Source organism: Trichechus manatus, unplaced genomic scaffold, assembly GCF_000243295.1.
Source record: "Trichechus manatus latirostris isolate Lorelei unplaced genomic scaffold, TriManLat1.0 scaffold00131, whole genome shotgun sequence".
Lineage (NCBI taxonomy): Eukaryota > Metazoa > Chordata > Mammalia > Sirenia > Trichechidae > Trichechus > Trichechus manatus.
Window position 1 is genome coordinate 1,012,497 of NW_004444067.1, and position 21,479 is coordinate 1,033,975.

Genomic DNA, 21,479 nt, shown 5'->3' on the forward strand with positions numbered 1-21,479 from the left:
GACACGGCGCGGCCCCAGCAGCCGGCAGCCACGCTCATGCTGCGCTGGCCGCGCTGTTCACGCTCGCCTTCAGCCTGGCTCTGTGTCCGCTCGTGCCGGAGGCCGGCCCCGCCCGGCTGCGCCGAGATGGTGCGGAGCAGGTGGTTCCGAGAACGCAGGAAGTCGCCCTGGCCTGGCAGGCCGAAGCTACCCTTGCGTAGCGCCATGCGCGTGGCCGCGTTGCGGGCCGGCCGCGCCCGGTGGTTGTACTTGAGCTGCGCCAGGTGGGCCGCGTAGCCGTCCGTGATGAACTGCGGGTGCAGTGACAAGGACAGGCCGTCAGGGACGCCTGGCTGGGCCCTCCTCCCGCCCACCTCCCTGCCTCCCCTTCCCCACCTGGCACTGGTGTTGCAGCTTCTTAGTGGGCCGCCCCACTATGTAGATCTGCATGGGGGACAGGCTGATGGCGCTGTAGACCGCCACATCCTTGGTGGAGCCGTAGGCCGCGTGCACGCGCAGGTGCAGCTGTGGACAAGAGCGAGTGGGCTCGGGCCGGCCTTCCCGCCCTCCGCACACCCCCCACACCCCCCGCGCGAACCCCTACCCACCTCCGAAATCAGCAGCTTCAGGAAGTTGGCCTTGTGCCGAAGCGGGTCGTGCACCAGGCCATCACAGAAGGACACGACGCCGTGGGGGAAGTTGTGCTGGGCCAGCCAGGCCACCACACGCTGCTTCTGCATGTCCGGCCGGCCCGTCACGTAGATGATGAGGTAGCCCAGGTCCTGCCAGTGCCTGCAGGCAGGGCACCCTTCGTTCCATGCCACCCTTCCTCCCTCCTGGCCTCTCTGCCCTCCCTGATGCCCCCTCTCGTTGAGCCACTGAAGGGTGTGGCTCTGATCAGACTCAGCCAATCGTAGTAATGGCAGAGATGATGATGGTGACAATGGATGCAGCCGACCCTTCCGTGGGCCCACACCATGCCGGACAGTGTTCTAGAAACCCTGTGCCTCTTACCCACTGCATCCTCACACACACACCCTGGGCAGCTGGTGTAGCGGGTCCTGTTATGAGCCAGCTTTACACATGAGGGTGGGGAACCAGGGGGTTAACTAATCACCCCGAGGTCACACACCTAAGTGGTGACGTAAGTCCTCAAGACCCAGGGTCCCTGCCTGAGGTCCCCCTGCTGTTTCTGGGAAAGGCCCAACACTCAGCTTGGCACTCAGGCCCCCGACCTGGCCCTCAGGAGCCCTCCCTCAGACCTGCCCCTGCCCTCTTGGTACTGGTGCCTACTCACCGCACCACGTCCACAGCTCCGGCCCGCACCTTGGGGTCACTGCCCATGATGGATACACTGGCGGCAAAGGAGCCGTCGATGCTGAACACCACGAACTCCGTGCCCTTGGGCAGCACGGTGATGTAGCTGTCGGCAAACGTGTGGTCCCCCCTGGGGGGGGACTTGTTAGGCCTCACTCCCACCCCTGGAGGCCACCCTGCCTGCCCACCCTGGGTGCTGCCCACCCGAGGGGACCTGACCACCATCTTGATGGGGTAGACACCCATACCCAGGAGCCTGCCTCTCGCCCGAGGCCACCCCGCATGCCCACCCCAGATGCTGCCCGCCCATGGGTACCTGACCACCATCTTGATGGGATAGACACCCACACCCAGGCGGTGGGTCTCAGGGAGGGTGTAGGAGACACGCCCACTGCTGTTGGTCACCAACGTGTCCAGGTAGAGCCACTCGCCTGAGGGTGGCTGTGTCATGATGTGCACGTCCACCTGGGACCAGGCATACCATCACCAGCTGCCTGGGCCCCTGGCTGCCCCGTGCCCTGGCCACTCTGTGTCCCAGTCGGAGGTGCCCTGTGTCCTTACCTTCTCCCCGGTCAGGGTGACCATGTCCAGGGGCCCATACATGAACCGGCCGGTCAGGACCTGTGGGCCGTCCTCGTTGGCCACCGCATCATTGATCCGGTGATTGGCTGTCACATTCTGAGGAGGGGAAGCAAGGCTGGGACAGGGCAGGCAGCAGAGGGGCAGCTAGGGTCTCTCATGGGCTTAAAGCCCAAGCGGCCAGGTCCAAGTCCAGCTCTGCCAACCTGGCTGCATGGCCTTGGGGAAAAGAGGAAGCCTTGCCATACTTCCCCATCTGTAAAAAGGGGTGGTAACTCCAGCCCCCCAGACATGTGAGGATTAAACATGCTGTGCTGTTTCTCTGAGACTCAGTTTCCTCATCTGTAAAATGGGGTGCTTTAATGGGTCCCCCACAGGCTGCTTATGGGGCCTGGTGCCCAGGGCCCCCTCACCCGCAGCTTCACATGGGTCCTCTTGCGCTGCCACTTCTCCCTCGGCTTGGAGGGGGTGAACACTGACACCTCCTTGCCATCCAGCTCCAAGACGCTGGAACTGTCGTGCCGCATGACCTGAAGGGGGATCAGAAGGCCATGGGCCAGGCCTGCCTGCAGCAGACTTGAGGGGCAAGCCGGGCAGCATGGGAGGGGCCCCCTCTCCTGATCATCACAGATTGGGTCACTGGGGTCCCCTGGGGGCCTGGGTGAGCCTGGCAGGGCCCATTACCTGTCTCAGCAGGAAGGAGACTACGTCAGTGGATTCCCAGTAGCTGGCGTGGAAGAGGTGGGGCAGGGCCACCGTGGGGAAGGCTGTCAGGGCGTCCGGGCAATACAGTGCATAGTCAATGCGCTTCTGGCCCCACCACTTGGCTGCGACTGCCGGAGGAGGGGCTGTGAGTGGGCCGGGCAGCCAGCAGGGCGGGGACCTGGAGGTCACTGGGCTCAGACCTTCCCTCCAACAGGGTGGTGGGGGAGCAGGGGGACAGGGGAGCAAGCCTGCAGCCAAAGCGTGTCTTCTCCTCCCAGGCTGGCCAGAGGGAGCAGGAGGGTGGGCCTGGGATGGCAAGACACCACCCAAGTGCCCAAAGGGCAGCCCAGGCACCAGCTCCAGACAGAGTGCCCGAGGAGGAGGCCCGGAGGCAGGAGGACTGGCCCTCCCGTCTGGTGCTGACCCAGTGGCCGTGCCCCAGGCCCCATTGCTGCACTCTGGGCCTCACTTCCCCTGCTGGCCCCCCAGGCCTCAAGGCTGTGAGGGGTTTTCAATCCTGGGGTACCAATTCCCTAAGACCAAGGCAAGGCCACCCAGCAGCTGGGCCTTGGTTGGACGGGCCATTCTGAGCTCGGTGACCCCAAGCCCATGAGTGTCCAGTGAGACCAGGCTGGTAGCTGGCTGTCCTGGGGGCTGGACCCCAGGATGTTCTCCTGTCGGCTTGTTCACCCTCCTGGCCTTGCTTCAGCTCACGGGGTTCCCTCAGGCACCGGCAACTCCAGCCACTTCTGCCTCCCCAGCCCAAGCCCCCAGCTCCCTGGTGAGGCTTGCAGCAGGGTCCAGGTGGGTGGTGAGACATGCTTGGAAATGGTGAGTGAGCCCAAGTGAGAGGGGGACAGAGTGTGTGGGTGGAGGGCCGCACGCCTGGTACCTTCTCCGATGTCCAAGTCTGGGAGGCAGGGGGCCCTCTCTGGGCTGGGGCTCGGCTGCCCGGCCCGAAGGCGGGGGCTGGGGGTGCGGGGGGCTGGGGGGGGTAGGGCGAGCAGGGACAGGCGCCTGACGCTTGGCGTGTGGCTGAGCGGCGCTGGGGCCTCTGATGAGCAAGAACAAGGGGCAGCTCAGCTATGGCGGCCATGAAGGAGGCTGGGCTGGGCCCAGAGGCACCTGCATGTCAGCCTGGGCACTGCTCACTTCCACAGGCAGTCAGAGGGAGCCCAACAGCCAGGCAGGAAGGACAGACGGCAGCTGGCCCCCATGGGAGGCGACCAGTGGGAGTATCTCAGGGGACCCTGAACTCTGCTTCCAGCTGCTAGGAGGCTCCTGGAGGTGGGCAGGTGCCCAGCATCGAGGGAGGCATCCTGGGTCGGCATGAGGCATCCACGGCCAGGGGACCCTGCCTCCCTGGCGTCCCCGGCCACGTCTCTGCTCTTTCTGCCTCCTGGAGGAGCTGTGTTAAGAACCCAGCTTCTTGTCTGCAAACAGCGTTGCAGCTCTCTCCCTCAGGAGGCACTGTGACCCGAGGCTTCGGAAGTCCCGGCCCCTCTGGACTCGGCCCCTTCTCACTAGCTGGCAGCTCTCAACTGTTTGGGCCGGACCTGCTCCACTGGCCGCCCCTTCTCAGCTACTTCTCTCCAGGGCTCTCGTGAAAAGGGAGGGTTTTTCACCCTCGGCACCACTGACAATGCAGACCGGAGCATCCTCTGCTGGGGGCTGTCCTGAGCACTGAAGGATGTTTAGCAGCTTCCCTGGTCTCCACCCACCAGATGCCAATAGCAGCCCCAGCCCTAGTCGTGATGATCAGAAATGACTCCATACTGTGCCAAATGTCCCCTGGGGGGCAAAGCTGCCTGGGGTGAGCATGGCTGCTTCGATGGGGCAAACCTCCCCATTCCCCAGAAGCTCGTCCTCCCTGCTGGGACTCGGGGACCGAGAAGGGGCCTGCCTGGGCACTGTGCACTCACTCTGGGCGATGCTGGACGCCGTATAGCTCTCTGCCATGCCCGACACCTGGCTGGCAATGCTGATTTCGCTGGCTCGGCGGAAGCCGCGGCTCGGGGGGGCCGTGCCGGGCGATGAGGGGGCAGCGATCTCTTGGAAGACGGTGGTGTGGGTCTGGAGAGCATCCGCTGCAAGGGGAAGGGACCAGAGACCAGGGGTCAGAGGGGCCCACCCACCCTGGCCTGGCTTGGCCTGGCCTGGCCAGCCCTGAGCATCAGGAGGGAAGAGGTGGCCTGGGGTTGGGTGGGCCAGAGCAGAGGGTAGGCCAGGCCAGGCTCACATGTGGTGGCATCTGAGCACAGCAGTGGCCCAAGCATGTAAGGGCTGTGAGAGGGCGGGGCACAGGGCTGAGGCCACGGACAAGGAAGGAAAGAAGGGCTGGGGCAGGAATGGACAGACGGAGTGACACAGACAGCAGCAGGGAGGCAGGCAGTGAGGCTCCCCACCCCAGCCACCCTTTTCATCGTGAACACGGCTAGCTCTTGATGTACTCCTTTCTGGGCCTCCAGGGCTAAGCCTGGCCAGGCCTGAAACATAGCCTTCAGCAGCAGTGGCGGCTATCCCGGGCGTTAACAGGGCCTTGCGCAGCTTCCAGGATCCCTATGCTAAGGATCAGTGTGAGGCAAGGCCCCGGACCTCCTTCCCAAAGGGAGCTAGCCCAGAATGGGCGTCTGGGGACAAGGGCAGGTGCTTCGGGCTCAGCCCAGGTTCACTGGGCCCGGGGCTGAGGGCAGGGCAGAGGAGACAGGACAGGGTGGGAGGTACCTGCCATCCTCAGGGAGGGAAGCAGTGGGACCCAGAAAATCCAGCCCACTCGACACTGGGTCCAAAGACTGCTCCCGAGGTGGGGCTGGGGTAACAGGGAGGCCTCACCCAGCTCTCCTGTCTGCCTCGCCCACCTCATGGGGGAGGCACGGAGCTCTGGTACGGTGGCTGACCTACTATGTGGCCCTGGGGCAGTCTCTCACTGTCTCTGGGCCGTGTCCCACAGGGTCTGACTTTAGGTCTGACCCAGGAGTAAAAGGGAAGTGGCCCCAAGGCCAAACCCCCAGGTTTATCCTTCCTGGGCCTGCTCCTCACCACCAAAGTCCCTGGATTTGCATGGGGGGGGGTAGGGGTGGGCATGAGCACCAGCGTCAGCCCCGTGAAGCGACACCACCACCACAGGGGAGGGGTACACACACTCAACACAGCCCGGGCTCTGGCGGGGGCCATCCTGCCAGGAGGGCATGGGCACAGGGATACTGGTTTCCAGGAAGCCGTCCCCAGGTGGGAGGGGGGCCAGGGGGCTGCCCTCCAGGACCAGCTCGGGGTGTCTCTGCACACTGTCGACTGGAAGCAGACGGGGGAAGAGAACAGGACAAGAACAGACACTTGTGTGGGTGCCATCAGACACATGGGCGCGCGCGCACACGCACACACGCACACACGCACACATGCACGCACGCACACACACACACACACACACACACACACAACTGCTTTTCACGGACCAGGACGAATGAGGTGCCTGGACACACAGGGGCTGGGGCGGACAGGCTGATGGGCGGCCCTCACTGGCCTTACTCCATCCCCTCACCACAACCCCGTGCTTGCCAGGGTTTGCTACAATCCCCATGTGCGAGACAATCTGCCCCCCCATGGGCGGATTGGGGCCCAGGCATGGGGAGAGGGTTCTGGTCCTGCTCTTCTCCCTGTGCTGCCAGGAGGGAGGCCCCGGCCCTGGGAGCTCAGCCTCCTCTCTGTAGGCTGGAGCTGGAATCCCCACCGGACCCATAAGGACCAAGCGCATCGCGTCCCCTAGAGGTAGCCAGCTGGTCAAAGGAGTCCCGCGCAAGCCCATTCCCTCCCTGCCTTGGGGCAGAGCCAGGGGCGTGGGGTGCACAGCAGGGCTGCGCTCCCGGGCCTTACCCAGCAGTGTGGAGCAGCCGTCCCCCAGAGGGTAGCGCTGGTAGCGGGGGATGCTGAAGGGTGGCAGGGCGTGGAAGCGGCGCTCCAGCAGTGGTTCCAGGCGGGAGGCCGACGGGTCCGCAGGATGAAACAGGTTGTAAACTTGCTGGCAGGCGGGCCGCAGCTGGAAAACTGGGGGTGGGGGGCAGGGGTGATTACAGAGCCTGGAGCCAACTCAGCCCCAACCAGGTGGGGCGGGGTGGGGTGGGGCATAAGAGATCCTAGGACTGGGCACCAAGTTGTCTCTGTACAGGATACGGAAAAACTGTGTCATCATTTTGGGATTGGTTTGGGGCATTATCCCTTTATTTTTGCATTGTTGATTTGACTCACAGCGACCCACGTGACAGAGGAGAACTGCCCCATAGGGTTTTTTTTGGCTGTAATCTTTACAGGAGCAGATCTCCTGGTCTTTCTCCATGGAGCAGCTAGTGGGATGGAATCTCCAACCTTTCGGTCAGCAGCCGAGTGCTTAATCATTGGACCACAGGGGCTCTTTTGTCTCTTTACTAACCAACTACTTTTTTAATTGAAAAAGTTACAATGACCGTGGTAAAACTGATTTTTTTTTTTTTTTTTTTTACAGTACAAGAGTGTACGTGGTTAAAGGTAAGTAACGGAAGTCTCCCTTCTGCCCCAGGTCATGGGCCTTTTGGGAGCTATCTCAGGCACGCTCTGGCCTGGTGGTCAGGAGTGCAGCCTAGATTTAATGGAAATGTTCCCTCATCTATAAAATGGGGCTGATATACCACTTCAGAGTTGTTAGGAAAAGTGCATAAATGTAAGGATATATGTACAATTCGCTTATTCTTATCATTTATCCCAATTTAAATAAACATGATTCAGCTATAAAAACGAAGTTCTGATACATGCTACAACATGGATGAACCTTGAAAATATTATTCTAAGGGACAAAAGCCAGACGCAAAAGGCTCCATAGTGTATGATTCCATTTATAGGAAATGTCCAGAACAGGCATATGCAGGGAGACAGAAGGTAAATTAGTGCGTAGGAAAAATGTTCATTGTGGTTATCCTTGGATCGTAGGACTTCAGGAGTTTTTGTTCTTTCTGATTTAGATTTAAAACTTTTCCAAAATGAAAATACATGATTTTTTAACAAGAAACTTTAAAGTTTAAAAACACATGCACACAGAGATACTTCTTGAACTCTGCCCCCTCCCCACTTCATGCAAAAAACGTTGGAGTTTTTCATATCAGCACGTGTAGTTCTGCCTCATTCTTTATCTTTCTTTATTTTTATTGTATGTGTTTCTATTTCTGGCCCCTTTCTCTGTAGCTGCGGCAGGGGATTCCGCTGTATGGCTGGGCCACAGCTCATTTCACAGCCCCCTCCTCATGCGTGCACATTCAAGTTCTTTCTAGTTTTTCGCGATTACAGAGAACATCACTGCAGTGTCACTCTCCTAAGTCTTTGTGCACTGGTGTAAGTGTCTGTGGAGCAGAAATCCCAGGAATGGGGTTGATGGGTGCACAGGTAGGTAAGGCCCTCCAGGTGACTGTACCTGCTAACGCTGGCACCAGCAAGGTGGGGGTTTGCTTGGTTGTCGGGACTCCTTTCAAGCTACAGATTTCCCTTCCTCACAGTGATGAAGTCGCCAGATTGTGGCATGGAAGGAGTGTGAGGGGCCGAGGCAGAGGGTCTGGGTTTGAACCTAGTGCCACTGCAGACGTGCTCTTGGGCAAGAGTCTAAGCCTCTCTGAGCCTCAGTTTCCTCCTCTGTATCTGAGACTGGGACGCAACATGAGCTCTGCACGGCTGTGGTGAGGCCCACGGGAGCCCCCTGGAGCCGTGCTGGGGGGCCACAGGGTGCAGGACAGGGATTGTTGAGCTGATTGACAGGGCATCTGGTGCCCCCATCTATGTGGCCTGGGAGGAGGTTCCCTGCGTCTTTCGAGGGTCCCTCGAATGAAAGAACCTGGTTGTGGCACGTGGGTGTTGCTCTCCCTGCCCCTCCAGGGCTGGGGGCTCCCCCTGGACAGGAGGACTTGGGGTGCCTGGCTTTGCCTCTCTTGCTGTGAGAAGACCTGGGGCCTGGGAGACCCTGGGGAGGGCCTTTTTCTCCCTGAACCTCAGCTTCCCCATCTGTAAAATGGGCATTTGCTCCCAGGGGCACCTTGAAGAGGATGTGAAACAGTAGGTGTCGGAGGTCAGGGGTGATTGATCTGCTGAATGGGGAGCAAAGAAGAACAACGTGCTCTTGGGGGACATAAATGGGGCTGACACTGGGAAGGGCTGGGACCTGGCCATGGCCCTGTGATAGGGTCCCCAGAGACCCTGTCCAGCTCATGTACCCCTGTCCCCTAGGGGCTCTTACCGTCCAGGGTGGGGATGACGGTCTTCCTCAAGGCCAGGACCAGCCCCAGCGGGCACCCAAAGAGGAAGAGGTCGGCGATCTCAAAGTCGAACTTGCCCAGGGCCCCCACAGCTTCCAGCATGGTAGAGCTGCTCGAGCAGCGGGTGCCAGGCTCGGTCCTCAGCACGCTGGCGTGGAGGCTGCAGGTGGGCAGGGGCATGGGATGTCACACCTGGGCCCCTCTGGGTCACCCTCCCTCGGACACAGGCTGGGGTCTAACGGCTCTCAGGGCTCATCAGGTCCAAGCTAGGCTGAGCTCTGTGCTGTCCTGCCCAGCCCCTTTTGGACCGTCCTGACTGGGCCACGACCCCCAGTAAATTCTGGCATCTGACTCTGCCACCCTCAGCCCAGACCACCCTCAGGACGCTGCTCTGGCGCATGGTGGCCCTGGGCGTATGAGAGAACAAGTGTGCCCTCCAAGCCACCTTCTCCTGCTGAAGGGCCCTGGGACCAATTTGGCTTTCTCAGGACCGGGGCAGGGGAGCGTCCCCTACATGCCTGGCAGGGACGCGAGGGGCCCACGGGGTGGTGACAGGGCCTGGCTTGGGTCTGCAGGGTCCCGTCCTTGGCATCTGATCCCTCTCAGATCCCTTCGGCACCTGGCGATGGCTCCCAAGCCCCATGCACCTGGACAGGAAGGCCTGGTGCTGCCTTCCCTCCCTCTGGGATCCCTGCCTCACCTGGCAATGACCCCCAGCCCCACGTACCTGGACAGGAAGGCCTGGTGCTGCCTTCCCTCCCTCTGGGATCCCTGCCTCACCTGGCAATGACCCCCAGCCCCACGTACCTGGACAGGAAGGCCTGGTGCTGCCTTCCCTCCCTCTGGGATCCCTGCCTCACCTGGCAATGACCCCCAGCTCCACGTACCTAGACAGGAAGGCCTGGTTCTGCCTTCCCTCTCTCTGGGATCCCTGCCTCACCTGACGATGGCGCCCAGCCCCACCCACCTGGACAGGAAGGCCTGGTGCTGTTGGATAGTGTCCATCTCATAGGTGGACGAATCGCTCCTCTTTCGGGGTAGCTGCCTCTTGGCGTCCTCGGCGCCGTTGCTGCGGGGGATGTCAATGCTGCTGCGGCTCAGTTGCCGGCTGCTCTCCAGGCTGGAGCCTCCGGTGCCGCCACCGCTGGAGCAGTGTGCCGCATTCACCAGGATTCCCGGGGACAGCAGGTCAGCGTCCTGGAATGGCCCACTCAAGGTCACTGCAGGCCCGCGCTGGCCTGGGCCCTTCTGCAGCATCTAGGCAGCTCCCCCCAGCCCCCAGGACCTGCTGGGCCCCACTGGCCTCTCCTCTGACCCCTCGAGGGGCAAGCACTGCACCTCAGCTCTGCCCCCTGGCCATGTCCTAACAGACTCATTCTGGGCTGGACTCGCCACCTGACCTGCATGATTCAGAGCACACCTGCCTGCTCCCACCATGAGCCACCCTGCACTACCCTGATCGCCTCTGCCTGCAGGAAGCCCAGAGGCCATCGCCTCTCCCTGAAAGTTCCAGGCTCCCCGACAGAGCGCTGTTCATCCCCTGCTGATTCCACAAGTGCTTGGAGGGGAGTGGGACTCTGAGAAATCCCTGACCATGGGGGCGGGGCAGGCGACATGGGATCTACTCTCCCTGCAGTCGGGCGCCTGCTCTGTGTCATTCTCAGGGACTGTAGGCCTCTGTGAGAGACATGGTCCCTCCTGGAGGAGGGAGGGAAGGGCACCCTGTGCCCGTTTGGGGGCCACGGGAGGCTGGGTACCTGCACGCTGGCCACGCTGCCCCGGCGGCTGCTGCTCTGGCTCTCGGACACGGCCTGGCTGCTGTGGCACAAGGCGTCAAAGGCCAGGATGCCCCCGACACAGTCCCCAATCAGGCAGACCTGCAGGCAGGGAGGCGCAGCCTGAGCACCTGCCAAGCTTGCCTTGGATGGGGGCTGAGGAAGGCGGCACCCTCTGCCTCAGGCCAGCCCACCCCTCACTCACCTGCCCGCTGAAGGTCACGCCCTCCTGGGACTTGATGAAGTCCCCGTAGGCGAGGTTGGCCCGCTGGATCACCGTGGCAACTGCCTCCTGGTACTGGGGCGAGGAGGTGGCCAGCAGGGGCAGTGCGGCCAAGGGGATGTGGTCCTGGCTGCTGGACAGACAGCCTTCATCGTGGCTGTAAGGGCTGAGGCTGCGGAGGAGGAGAGTCATGTGCGAGTAGGTGATTTCAGCTCTACTCAAAGGGCCCCTGCCATGGACAGCACTGCAGACAGGAGCTGCCGGCCACCCCAAGAGCCTCAGCCACGGACTCAGCAAACACACTTGGGGACACTTCCGGGTTTGATCCTGGGCAGGCGTGGGGCCACAGGACCAGGGGGTAAGACCCAGTCCCTGCCCCTGGCATGGTATGAGCCTGCTGATTTCACTAGTACCATGAACTCACAAAGCATTTCACATTTGTGACCTGTCTCCCAGATGAGCCACGGCCAGGTAAAAATCATCCCGAGTTACAGATGTGGAAACTGAGGCTCAGTACTCTGCCTTCCTGGATTTGAAGCCTGCATTGTGTGCGCTGTCTCGGGGCAGAGGGGGTTGGACTTCCGGGTGGGGTCCCGAACCCGGGCAGTCGCCTGAGGCTCAGGGCCACCTCCTTTCCTGCCGTCGCAGGCAGGCCCACTCACTTGGAGACAAGGGCAAAGGCGTCAGAGCAGACGGGCGGGCAGGGCACCAGGCGGATGGCAAGGCGGCCCAGGGCGGTGGGGTAGTGCACGCGCATGACAGTGTCAAACACGGTGGCGATGGTGTTGGCGTCGCCCTGCTTGGAGCTGGGGTCCCCGGCGCCTGTGTCCAGGATGGTGCCCCCGTGCAGCAGCAGCAGCAGCACATGCACCTTGGAGGGCGGTGCGGCCAGAGGCTGGCTGACCTCATCCTGTGGGAGGGGAGCGTGTCAGGTCCCTGTGCCAAGGCCCTCCATCACCCCGGGGCAGGCCGGTCCTCATCACTCCCTCTGGGAAGCCTGATTTCAGTTACGCGGTTACAGGGCCTGGTGTTGAGATGCCCCAACCCTCTCCCACGGAATCGGAAGGGACTGGGGACCAGGCGAAAAGCAGGCGGCCAGGGTGGTCCTTTCCTCTTCCTGAGGCCCTGCTACCCACTGTCGGCCTGGCCACAGGCACAGAAGACACGGAGGTTCCTGTCCCTTCAAAAGCACAAACCCCGCTTCCCATCACTGACCCAGGCAGGGGCTCTGGGGCTGCCCTCAGGGCCAGTACCCGGGGGTCTGCCTACTCTCTGCGTGTGGTTTTTGTGCATGGGTCTGTCTGGCTCCAAGCAGACAAAGCCCCTGCTAGGGTCATTTGGAGAATGGTTGGGGTCCTGGACCTCACCCTGGGCCGGGCAGTGACCCTGGCTTCTCTTTCTCTTCCATTTACACAGGGGGCTCCTCTCCTGGCCACCAAACCCACAGGACCCCCATTCCCGACTGTCTCTTAAGACCCAGGTCCCTGAGAGTGGGGCTGGGGGTTGGGGGAGTGAAGTCCCCAGAAAGCGGGGTGAGGGTGGGGGAGCGAAGGCCCTAGATCCAAGCTGCCCTCACTCACCAGGGGTAAAGGTCTTGGCCTTCCTGTGGGCCAGGCCTGCCTGCGTGTCAGCTCAGACACAAACATATCTCCATGCGGTCTGGGACTATCCCTTAGAGACGAGGTGGTGGTGGCCCAGAGTGGCCAAGGGGTTTGTCTGATGTCACACAGCACATCAGTGCCAAGGTAGCCTGGGGCCCAGAGTGCCTGTTGCCAGCTCAGTGCCCTCTCTGCCAAGCCAGGCTGTGACCCCATCCCCAGGGGCCTTCGCTCTGAGCCCCAGTGTGTGACTGGGGGAGGGCCGGGGCCCAAGGGGGTCCCACTGGTGAGTACTTGCCGAATCAGGTCAGAAGGCCTAGGGGGGCGGAGTGGGAAAGGGAGTTTACAGGGAGATCCTGCCCCAACGAACCGGGGGACAGACCAAGGGCTGAGTCATCTGGAGGGCATGTGGTAGGGAAGCTGGCCCTGAACTGGCTCCGAGTGGGTGGGAGGCACGAGGGCAGCAGGACTGGGGTCAGTGCGAATGCTGGGAAGGGTGGGAAGTGTGGGGTTCAGGAGGGCTGTCAAGGCAGCCCAGGACACACAGGGGGATGGGCCTCCTCTGGAAGCCGCTAAGCAGCAGAGAGAAAGAGTGAAAAATCAGGGCCGGAGCAAGAGAGAAAGGGAAGGGGGTTGGTGTGTGGGACTGGGCCTACGGTGTACCTACGGCTGCCCAGGGGAGTTGGTCATGGGCAGGACCTGCTCCCCAGGCCTGGGCAGGACCCTACACCTGGCCGACTTGGGCTAGACCTTGTCCCCATACGATACCTGCCCTGTTGCTGGCCTGAGCGAGGATACATTCAGAGCCCAGTGCAGGGGGCACCAGCTGGCCAAAGCCACAGGCCAGTGTGGACCCACTGCCAGCCCTGATGTGGCCATCCAAGGGGCTCCCCAGCACAGCAAGAAAAGGGCTTGAGGACAAAACGTCCCTGTTAGAGTCAGCCCAGCAGCACACGGTCACCAAGAACAGGTGGGACTGGGCGGGCAGGGGTGTAGAGGGGACCCCGTATGGGGAGGACAGGGACTGTTCAGAGACCCCTCCCCAGGCCTGTCTGAGATACTACCTTCCTCACAGTCACCTGCTCTCTATACCCTGCGACACAGTGAGTTATTTAATATGGCCTTTCTACCCATAGTCTGGAATCACAGTCTTTGTGACTTCCTCAAAATAATTGGGAGGAACTACACAAATAAGGTGCTTATGGTCCACCAAGGGGATTGGAAAGCTTGCTAACAATGCAGATAAGGTGCGTGGAACTCCTGTGGGGGTGGGACCATGCAAATAAGGTGTATGGAACCCTAACGAGGGGATTGGTTAGTTTTGCCATCCTGCTAGGCTTCAAAGAGAGCCAATCCCAGAGTGGAGGGGGGACCTCACTACCACCAAGAAGAAGACATGGGAGCAGAGTGTGTCCTTTGGACCTGGGGTGCCTATGCTGAGAACCTTCTAGACCCAGGAGGCAGAGAGAGACAGCTGTTAACACTGGAGATGGCACAAGATGGTGAAAATTGGCAACAGAGAAACAGCAGCAGCAGAACCAGGAGACCGGCGTGAGACTGTGCAGTGGGTTTCCCAGCCCACAGAGCAAGGTGGTTACAGTAAGTGCACCGACCCACAGAACGAGAGAGCTGAGCACCTTCGGGGTCGAGGCTTACTGGGGGAGTAGGATGCCCCTGGGCACTTACTGGCAGAGCTAAAGGGCTTTGTAACACTTGCCTGAGTAGGACAGAGGCCAGCCCAAGAGGCCTGAGGGGCTGAGGGCCAGAGAGAGGCCTGCCTACAGGCACCACTGAGAAAAGGCTGTCCTGATCTAAGAACTATATCGTGAGTTGTTCCTGATCCTGAACTGTACCTGTTACTTCCTTAATAAACCCCATAATCATGAGTATGGTCTGTGAGTCCTGTGTGGCCACTGCAATGAATTATCAAACCAGCAGAGAAGTAGAGTGCCATGGGAGGGATGGCTGGTGTCAGAACTGATAAAAAGGTTGGAGAGCGGAGGTATGTCTGATCTCCACCTCATAGGAATCAGCCTTGGGCTGTTGATACCAACAATGATTCACCTCTCCCCTTTTCGAAGTTAGATGATGAGGTCCCACGCCCCCTCGCCATTCTTAACATACCTGGAACCTACACAGCCCCACAGCCCAAGGCACCTGCTCCCTTGCCCCAAACACATGGCTGCCTGGGAGCCTGGGGACTGCTCTAGAGAGCAGGGATCCCAGTGTCCTGGATCAGTGTCTCCATAGAGCTGCCCAGAGCACAAGGCCGGGAGAGGAGGCTTTGCAACCAGTCCAGTTAGGGGTTCTTGCAAGCCAAGGGATCTGACTCTGGATGGCACCCCGAGCTGGAGCTGGGTTCTGGAAGGCTATCCAGAGGCAGGTCTGGAGCCCGAGACCCTGGCCCCTCCCTGGGGGGAGTCAGAGCTGTGTGCACCAAGGCAGGGAGGGGAGCTCACTCCCTTTATGTAGCCACTAGGCAGCAATTAGAACTCAACGCCCTCACCCCAGTCAGCCCTTCTAGAAAAGCTCACCAACCTCCAAGCGGAGACCCCAGGAAGTGGGGAAGGTGGTGTGGATGCCCCCTCCACCCCCCAGTTCAAACTCCCTGGAGTCCAGTCCCCGGGTGTCGTCTCCATCTGGGGCAGCCCTGGCTCCTGCCCTGATGCAAACAGCTCTGACGGCCCGGGGGGAGGAGGAGGCGCAGCTCTGCAAAGAACCCCACGGGACACGCAAGTCACCAATGCAGCTTTATTGGACACACTGAGCCCCCCTCGGGTGGCCTGCCACTGGCAGCCACAGTGGCCGTCACTTCTGCCTACATGGCCTGGGCTTCCTCCTCCTCCCCTTCCATCCTTTCATCTTCATCACGCAGGTTGGGAAGAAGGCGATGATCTTATTTTTGATCTGGAATTTACAAGTTCTTCCTTTTACTTTCCTAGGTAGGGAGCCCATTGGGGTCTTCCACCTTTGCTTCTCAGGGATCCCAGGGATGCCTGGGGACATCCCCCCAGGAAGATGGCAAGTATGGGGTTGGGGAGGCCTCTTCCTGAGCCTGGAACACAGGCTGGGCTGTGCAGGGGTCTACGGGACCTGTCCCCTCCCCGCAGCCTTGGCCACCCAGGCACCCACCTCCATGATGTTCAGCTGCTCCACGCTGGAGTCCACCCTGAACCCGGGGGTGTTCTGCCGATACAGACCTTCTGCAACACAGAAGCGAGCTATGAGCCCGGGAGGGCAGGGGTTTGGGGTCGGGGGAAGGAGGCACCGCCGGGGGCTGCGATGGGGCCACCCAGACTGAGGCGTGGCCCTGAAGAGGGGAGCTTGGAGTGGGGGAAGGACGCCCTCCCCCCACTCCAGCCCCTCCCCTGGGTCCAAAGCAAGGCTGGGGTCCAGGTCTGAGGGAGCCGCTCTCCTCTCCCCGCCAGTACCCTGTGCGTCTTCGGGCGCTGGGCTTTCGATTTTGTCCATGAGGTCGTTGGAGTTCCATTTACTGATGTCCTTAGGGAACATGTCCTCCGAGTCAGACAAGTCCTCTGCAGAAGGGGGCAGGGGGACAAGAGAGAGTGGGGCTTCAGGGGAAGGCAGGGACACGGGCTGTGGCTGGAAGCCCAGGCTTCCGGAGGCCAGCAGGGGCCAGGATCCGCTGTGCAGCAGGTTCCTGTACCTCACTGGCCTGCGTGCCCCATCTGCTCACCCCACCTCTGCCCCTCCGTGATGTGCCCGGTGTGCTCCGCACCCCGGCGCACGCTCCCTTACTAACAGGCCTGCACACTCGCCCCTACACCTCCAGGGCTTGTTCCTGACAGTTTTTCAAGGGCCAAGAAAGTTCAGCTTAGTAAGAAGTGCTGCTACAGACCTTTCCTAAGTGACTCTTGCTTCCCGCGAGGGTGTTGCCTGCGGCCCTGGGTTGGAGGCCGCAGTCTGGGCTCCGACCATGGGCTGGCTCCCCGAGTCCAGCCGTGGGGTGATGCCCGGCTGTCCCCCCAGCACACTGCCACCCCGCGTCTCTTCTCTCACTCTCCGCATGTCAGGGAGGGGCCGGGCCTCTTGGCCGCTAAGGCCTGACTCGGAGTGGGGGTGTGTCCAGGAAGGCCTGGTGCAGAGATGACTCAGCAACCCTGGTTCCAGGCCCTTTGGACCCAGGACCCAGCCATGGCACCTGCCTTTAGCCTGGGCACTGACTCCCCAAGGTTTTTCCCAGCCAGCCTGTTAACCAGCTGCAATTCCGGGAGGCCTCCCACTCCAAGCCAGGGAAGCGGCTCGAGAGGCTGGCCTGCCCTGCGCCTAGAGGCAAATACCGGCCAGCTGCTTTCCTGCCATGTAGACGAGGGACTGCCCGGGCACCAGGCCAGTGGCAGGAGTCGGTCTCCCCGGGTCTGCTCTTGGCCCCTCTTGCTTTCTGAGGGGCGTCCGGGTAACAGGTAAATGCTTTGTTCTGTTTGTTTTGTTTTTTGCATTTGATTCTTTACGGCAGAGGTGATTCATTCATTGCGCTGATTTTGGGTTAACAGAAAATGGCAATTTATATATTTTCTGCTTGTTTGTATTTTCTAAAGTTTCTACATTAGACATGTATTACTTAAGGAAAAATAAGGTAATTACAAAAAGATATAAAAGTATACAAAGTTATACTTTTGCAAATCTTATAGAAACAAATTCACATCCTAGAAAAAAGCCCAGGTCTGATTACGTATCTATTTTGGGAGTCTGGTTGTTTGGTCTGCACCCGCCAGGCCCACTGCACATCCTGGTATTCTCTTAGGATGGGCCTGAGACCCCAGACTCAAGGCAGCCAGGCCTCCTGGTGGCTTCATCTCATCCTCTCTACCACACTGTTCACCCAGAACTTTCTATAGGTGATTCCCACCTCAAATCAACATCCCTACCCCAATCCCTTCCAGACCCCCCGACCTATCCCAGGAGACACCTCCCTGGGGGGAGCCCACCTACCGTGGGCATCGAAGAACTCATCGTCGGAGCTCTCGTCTGAGTCCCTGGCAATACTCTGCATTCTCCACTCTGAGATGCTGTGGCGAGAAGGACTCGCTGGAAGGCAAAACCCAGACTAACCACTCAGCCTGCCGAGGGCAAGGGGCAGCAGCTTCCCCCAAGGCCAAGGTGCTCTATAGAGCCCAGGGGCTCGGGAAGCCGGCAGGGGAGCCTCATGCACCTGAGCAGGGCATTGGCAGATGGTGGCTGCCGGAATCAGAGGCTTCGACTACCCTGGGTGGACGGGGCCAGGGCAAGGACCAGGAAGACTCTGGGAGATGCAGTGAGCCTCCTAGATCTTTCCGACAACCCCTCTCCCAGCCTGCTGGTCACATGCAGCCAGGGTCTCCCAGAGAGAGTGTGGTGGTATGCGTGCTCAGGGAGTAAGCTGAGAATGGGCAGTCAGACAGGTGGGGGGCGGGGTGCCCTGTGATTTGCTGCCTGCTGCTGACTCTGAGCAAGTCTCCTACAGAGGAGCTGGCCAGTGGGGCGTCCAGGTGGGCAGGACTGGTGGGAGTTCATTAGATAAAAGGTGTAGACGCAAGCACTGTCAAGAGTCTCTCTGGCACAGGGGCAGAAGCTGAAAGCAGCTGGGAACGGGGAATCTGGATTTGCGGAGGGGGTTCCTATCTTACACAGGATGCCTGTTTGATTCTTTTTCTCAGAAGGACAGCACTTTCACAAAGCTCCCTGAGAAGGGCCTTTTCCAGGATCTAAAACCTTGTAGGCCCTTGAACCTGCTCCCTGACTCAGGAGCAGAAACTCCCTCCCCACCAGGCTGGGGCCCTGGAGAGGCTGGGAGCTGGGACTGCTGCACCGCCCGGCCTGCCTGTCGTACCCTGGGCTGTACGGGTGAGTCTGGGGAACCCACCCAGGGGAGGCGCCTGGCTGCACTCAGATGGTGGACAGCCAGTCTGACACCAAACTGGAAAGAGGAGAAGGTTCTGACTCCCTACAGAGTTAGTCCCGGCTGGTGTGAAAGCAAGAGTCTGTTTTCAGTGTTGGAATTATCTGGGCAGGGCATGGGCTGCCGTGGGAGGGACGGAGGAGGGAGGGCTCTATCACCCGGGTGCACAGCATAGAGCAGACACCAGCCTGGAGAGAGGGGGCACTAGACACCCTTTGGGCCCTCGTGAACCCCACTTCTGTCTCAGCGTTCACCACCAGCACTGTGGGGGTGAGGGGGGTGAAGGGGGTGAGGGGTGGCTACGTGAACTCACCTCCCCGCTTGGATGACCGCGATGACTTGGAGGACGTGGACCACTGCTTCTTCAGGCCCCGCCCTGCCAGAGGCTCCCCGTTTTTGTTGCTGCTGGGCTCGGCAGGCTCCCTGGAGGCCTGGTCCTGGGCGGCTTCTTCTCTGGAGAGCTCCATGGTCTCGTCCTCATCCTCGCTGAACTGGGCCATCTTGCGGGAGAGCATGAGCTGCGCCTCCTTCTCCAGCTCCCGTATCTTCTCCATGCTCAGGCCGTACCACTCGTCCTGCCAGCACCAGGCCTGCCTGTGGGCCCGCACCATCACCCTCCGCAGGCCTGGAGCCCACCCAGCACAGGATGGAGGGAGAGAGGAGGGGAGAGGGAGAGAGGGAGAGAGGGAGAGAGATGCAGACAGGGAGAGAGAGGGAGAGGGAGAGAGAGACACTCAGAGACAGAAAGAGAGAGGGAGAGAGATGCAGACAGAGGGAGAGAGGGAGACCTCAGAGACAGAGAGAGGGAGAGAGACACAGACAGAGAGGGAGAGGGAGAGAGAGACCTCAGAGACAGAAAGAGAGAGACAGAGAGACACAGATGGGGGAGTGAGGGAGGAGAGACAGAGGTGGGGGGAGAGACAGAGAGAGAGAGGGAGAGAGACACAGACAGACGGGTGGGAGTCGGGGGTGGAGATGGGGGGAGAGACAGAGAGAGACATTGGGGCAGGGAGAGACACAGAGAGAGAGGAGTCAGGCCACAGCTGGCCCAGAGGCCCTCTGAGCCTGAGTTGGGCTAGGTCAGCCCCCAGTGTTGCCGGCTGGGCTCTGACCCCACTGGCTGAGCGGCTGAGCGGCTGAGCGGCTCAGTTTCCCTTTCTGTGAAATGAAGGGACTGGATCAGATGGTCTCTAAGAGCCTTCCCAGCTGCAGCTCACAGGGAGACTACAATGACAGTGGAGGGGCCTCCCAAGGTATCTGATCCGAAGCCACACTGAACTTTGGGTAGGGTTCCTGTCCCAGGAGGAAGCTGGCGTACAGCTTCCCTAGAGTCTCTTGTCTCTCTGTCTGGTGCACTTTTCCTAATTTCCCATAAAAAATCAAGTTCTAACAAGGTTGGCCCTACTTTTTTTTTTTTTTTTAAATACATTTAATAAAATATATTGTAAATATAAAGCAAAATATTTAAGATATACAAAAAAAAAAACAAAAAAAAACACCCCAACAAACAACCAAACCCATTGCCGTCAAGTCAATTCTGACTCATAGTGACCCTATAGGACAGAGTAGAGCTGCCCCATAGGGATTCCAAGGAGCGGCTGGTGGATTTCAACTGCCGACCTTTTGGGCAGCAGCTGAGCTCTTAACCACCGCGCCCCCAGGGCTCCTTTCAGCTAGTAGTCAAGCGCTTAACCATCTGTACCACCCAGGGACTCCTTGGGGGGTGCGCTACACGTGCTCCAACAAGACCCAGGCCGTGAGTCTCTGGAGGCAGGGCCCGGGGCCCCTTGGCCCGACGTACACACTGCTTGTCCACAGCAGGTGCTCAGTCACTACACAGAAACGGTTTGGACGCGCCATAGTCGGAAGCTGGGCGTGTACTCGGGGTTGCCTTTCGGGAATAAGATGAAAAGGCAGCATCGCAGGGGGAGAGACAGGCAGGCAGAGCCACGGGCCAGACAGACAGGCTGGCAGGCGGGTGGCTCACCGGTGTCATGGATGAACCTCTCGATCTTGGACTGCATGCCCCAGTAGCGGAACTCCACCTTGCAGAGCTTATAGGCGCACATGATGGGGAAGACGTGCTTCTTGTACTCCTCGATCCAGTTGTCAGACAGGGGCCCCCGCTGGGTCTTGGTGGAGTGGAACAGCTTGGGGTCCTCTTCTGTCTTATACTCACTGGGGGGGATGGAGTCCTTGACAATGTCGATGAAGTCTGTGGGGAGACGAGGAGAGTGGCCACCTCTGCTCAGACCTCGACCCCGGCCTTCCTGTCCAGTTGACTCCCCCATGTCTCTCTAGCCCCAAACCCCTCCAGACACTGAGAGAACACATTTCTGCTGCTGTAAGCCACCCAGTTTGTAGTCCTTTGTTACAGTAGCCACCAGGAGCTCATATAGCACCCACCCCAGGCTGCCCTGGAGCCAACTCCGGGGGGTCGGGCTGCCTCTCCAGGGGCAGATGAGCTCCTGCTGAGATGCCTGCATGACACCTTCCCTTCCTGGGGACCCTGGGGTCCGGGGGACCAGAGGCTGCACACTGGCAGCTGCTAAGTTCAATCTCACCCACACACGTGCTTTGTTTGGCTGGCACATGATCGTTATAAAAGTTTTAAAATTAGTTGTCAACTTTTAAGAACTGGGACTTTTTCACATGAAAATTCTGATTTATGGCTTCTCTTGGAAAAGAAGAGTCAAGCAATGAGGCCATATTCCTGCATGGTAGAAATCAGCAGGAGGGGGTGGAGCGGAGGCTGCCCGCCATCAAGGGGACGGGATGGCCCTGCCATTTGCCACTATCCCTACCCACCCGCTGCCCTCACTCCTGCCTGTCACCTGAGACAGGCCCCTGGGAGTAGGCACACTGTCAACTGTGACCGCCGTTACACTGAGAAGGGATGGAGAGAAGGGGCCCCACAAGGGCCTGGGAAAGGCACTGAGCCTCAGTCTGCAAATCAGGAAAATGGGGAGAGGATGCCTGTCCTGCTCCCTCCTGGTGCCCATGCCTGCTCAGATTCTGACTCCTCCCCACCCCAGCCCAGACAAAGGGCAGAGCTGAGAGGGGCATCTGGGTGGGAGGCCCAGAACATGGCCACGCCAGGGCCCATGCGCGCCCGAGCCGGGAACGTGGCCATGCCAG

General features: G+C 60.1%; 1 protein-coding gene across 1 annotated transcript in view; it reads right to left on the reverse strand.

Annotated features, from left to right (window-relative positions):
• Positions 1-21,479, reverse strand: part of PITPNM2 (phosphatidylinositol transfer protein membrane associated 2) — a 100,519-nt gene that overhangs the window by 488 nt on the left and 78,552 nt on the right. The window contains exons 6-26 of the mRNA XM_023739300.1: positions 20,329-20,556; positions 18,655-18,966; positions 17,396-17,491; positions 15,874-15,978; positions 15,575-15,645; positions 11,507-11,754; positions 10,827-11,016; positions 10,604-10,723; positions 9,814-10,043; positions 8,828-9,006; positions 6,451-6,621; positions 4,503-4,667; positions 3,473-3,634; positions 2,560-2,708; positions 2,289-2,405; positions 1,858-1,974; positions 1,613-1,761; positions 1,277-1,426; positions 588-771; positions 376-504; positions 4-290 (exon numbers count right to left, since the gene is read on the reverse strand). Coding sequence (XP_023595068.1) covers positions 4-290; positions 376-504; positions 588-771; positions 1,277-1,426; positions 1,613-1,761; positions 1,858-1,974; positions 2,289-2,405; positions 2,560-2,708; positions 3,473-3,634; positions 4,503-4,667; positions 6,451-6,621; positions 8,828-9,006; positions 9,814-10,043; positions 10,604-10,723; positions 10,827-11,016; positions 11,507-11,754; positions 15,575-15,645; positions 15,874-15,978; positions 17,396-17,491; positions 18,655-18,966; positions 20,329-20,556 — 3,559 coding nt within the window. The remainder of the gene's footprint in view (positions 1-3; positions 291-375; positions 505-587; positions 772-1,276; positions 1,427-1,612; positions 1,762-1,857; positions 1,975-2,288; positions 2,406-2,559; positions 2,709-3,472; positions 3,635-4,502; positions 4,668-6,450; positions 6,622-8,827; positions 9,007-9,813; positions 10,044-10,603; positions 10,724-10,826; positions 11,017-11,506; positions 11,755-15,574; positions 15,646-15,873; positions 15,979-17,395; positions 17,492-18,654; positions 18,967-20,328; positions 20,557-21,479) is intronic.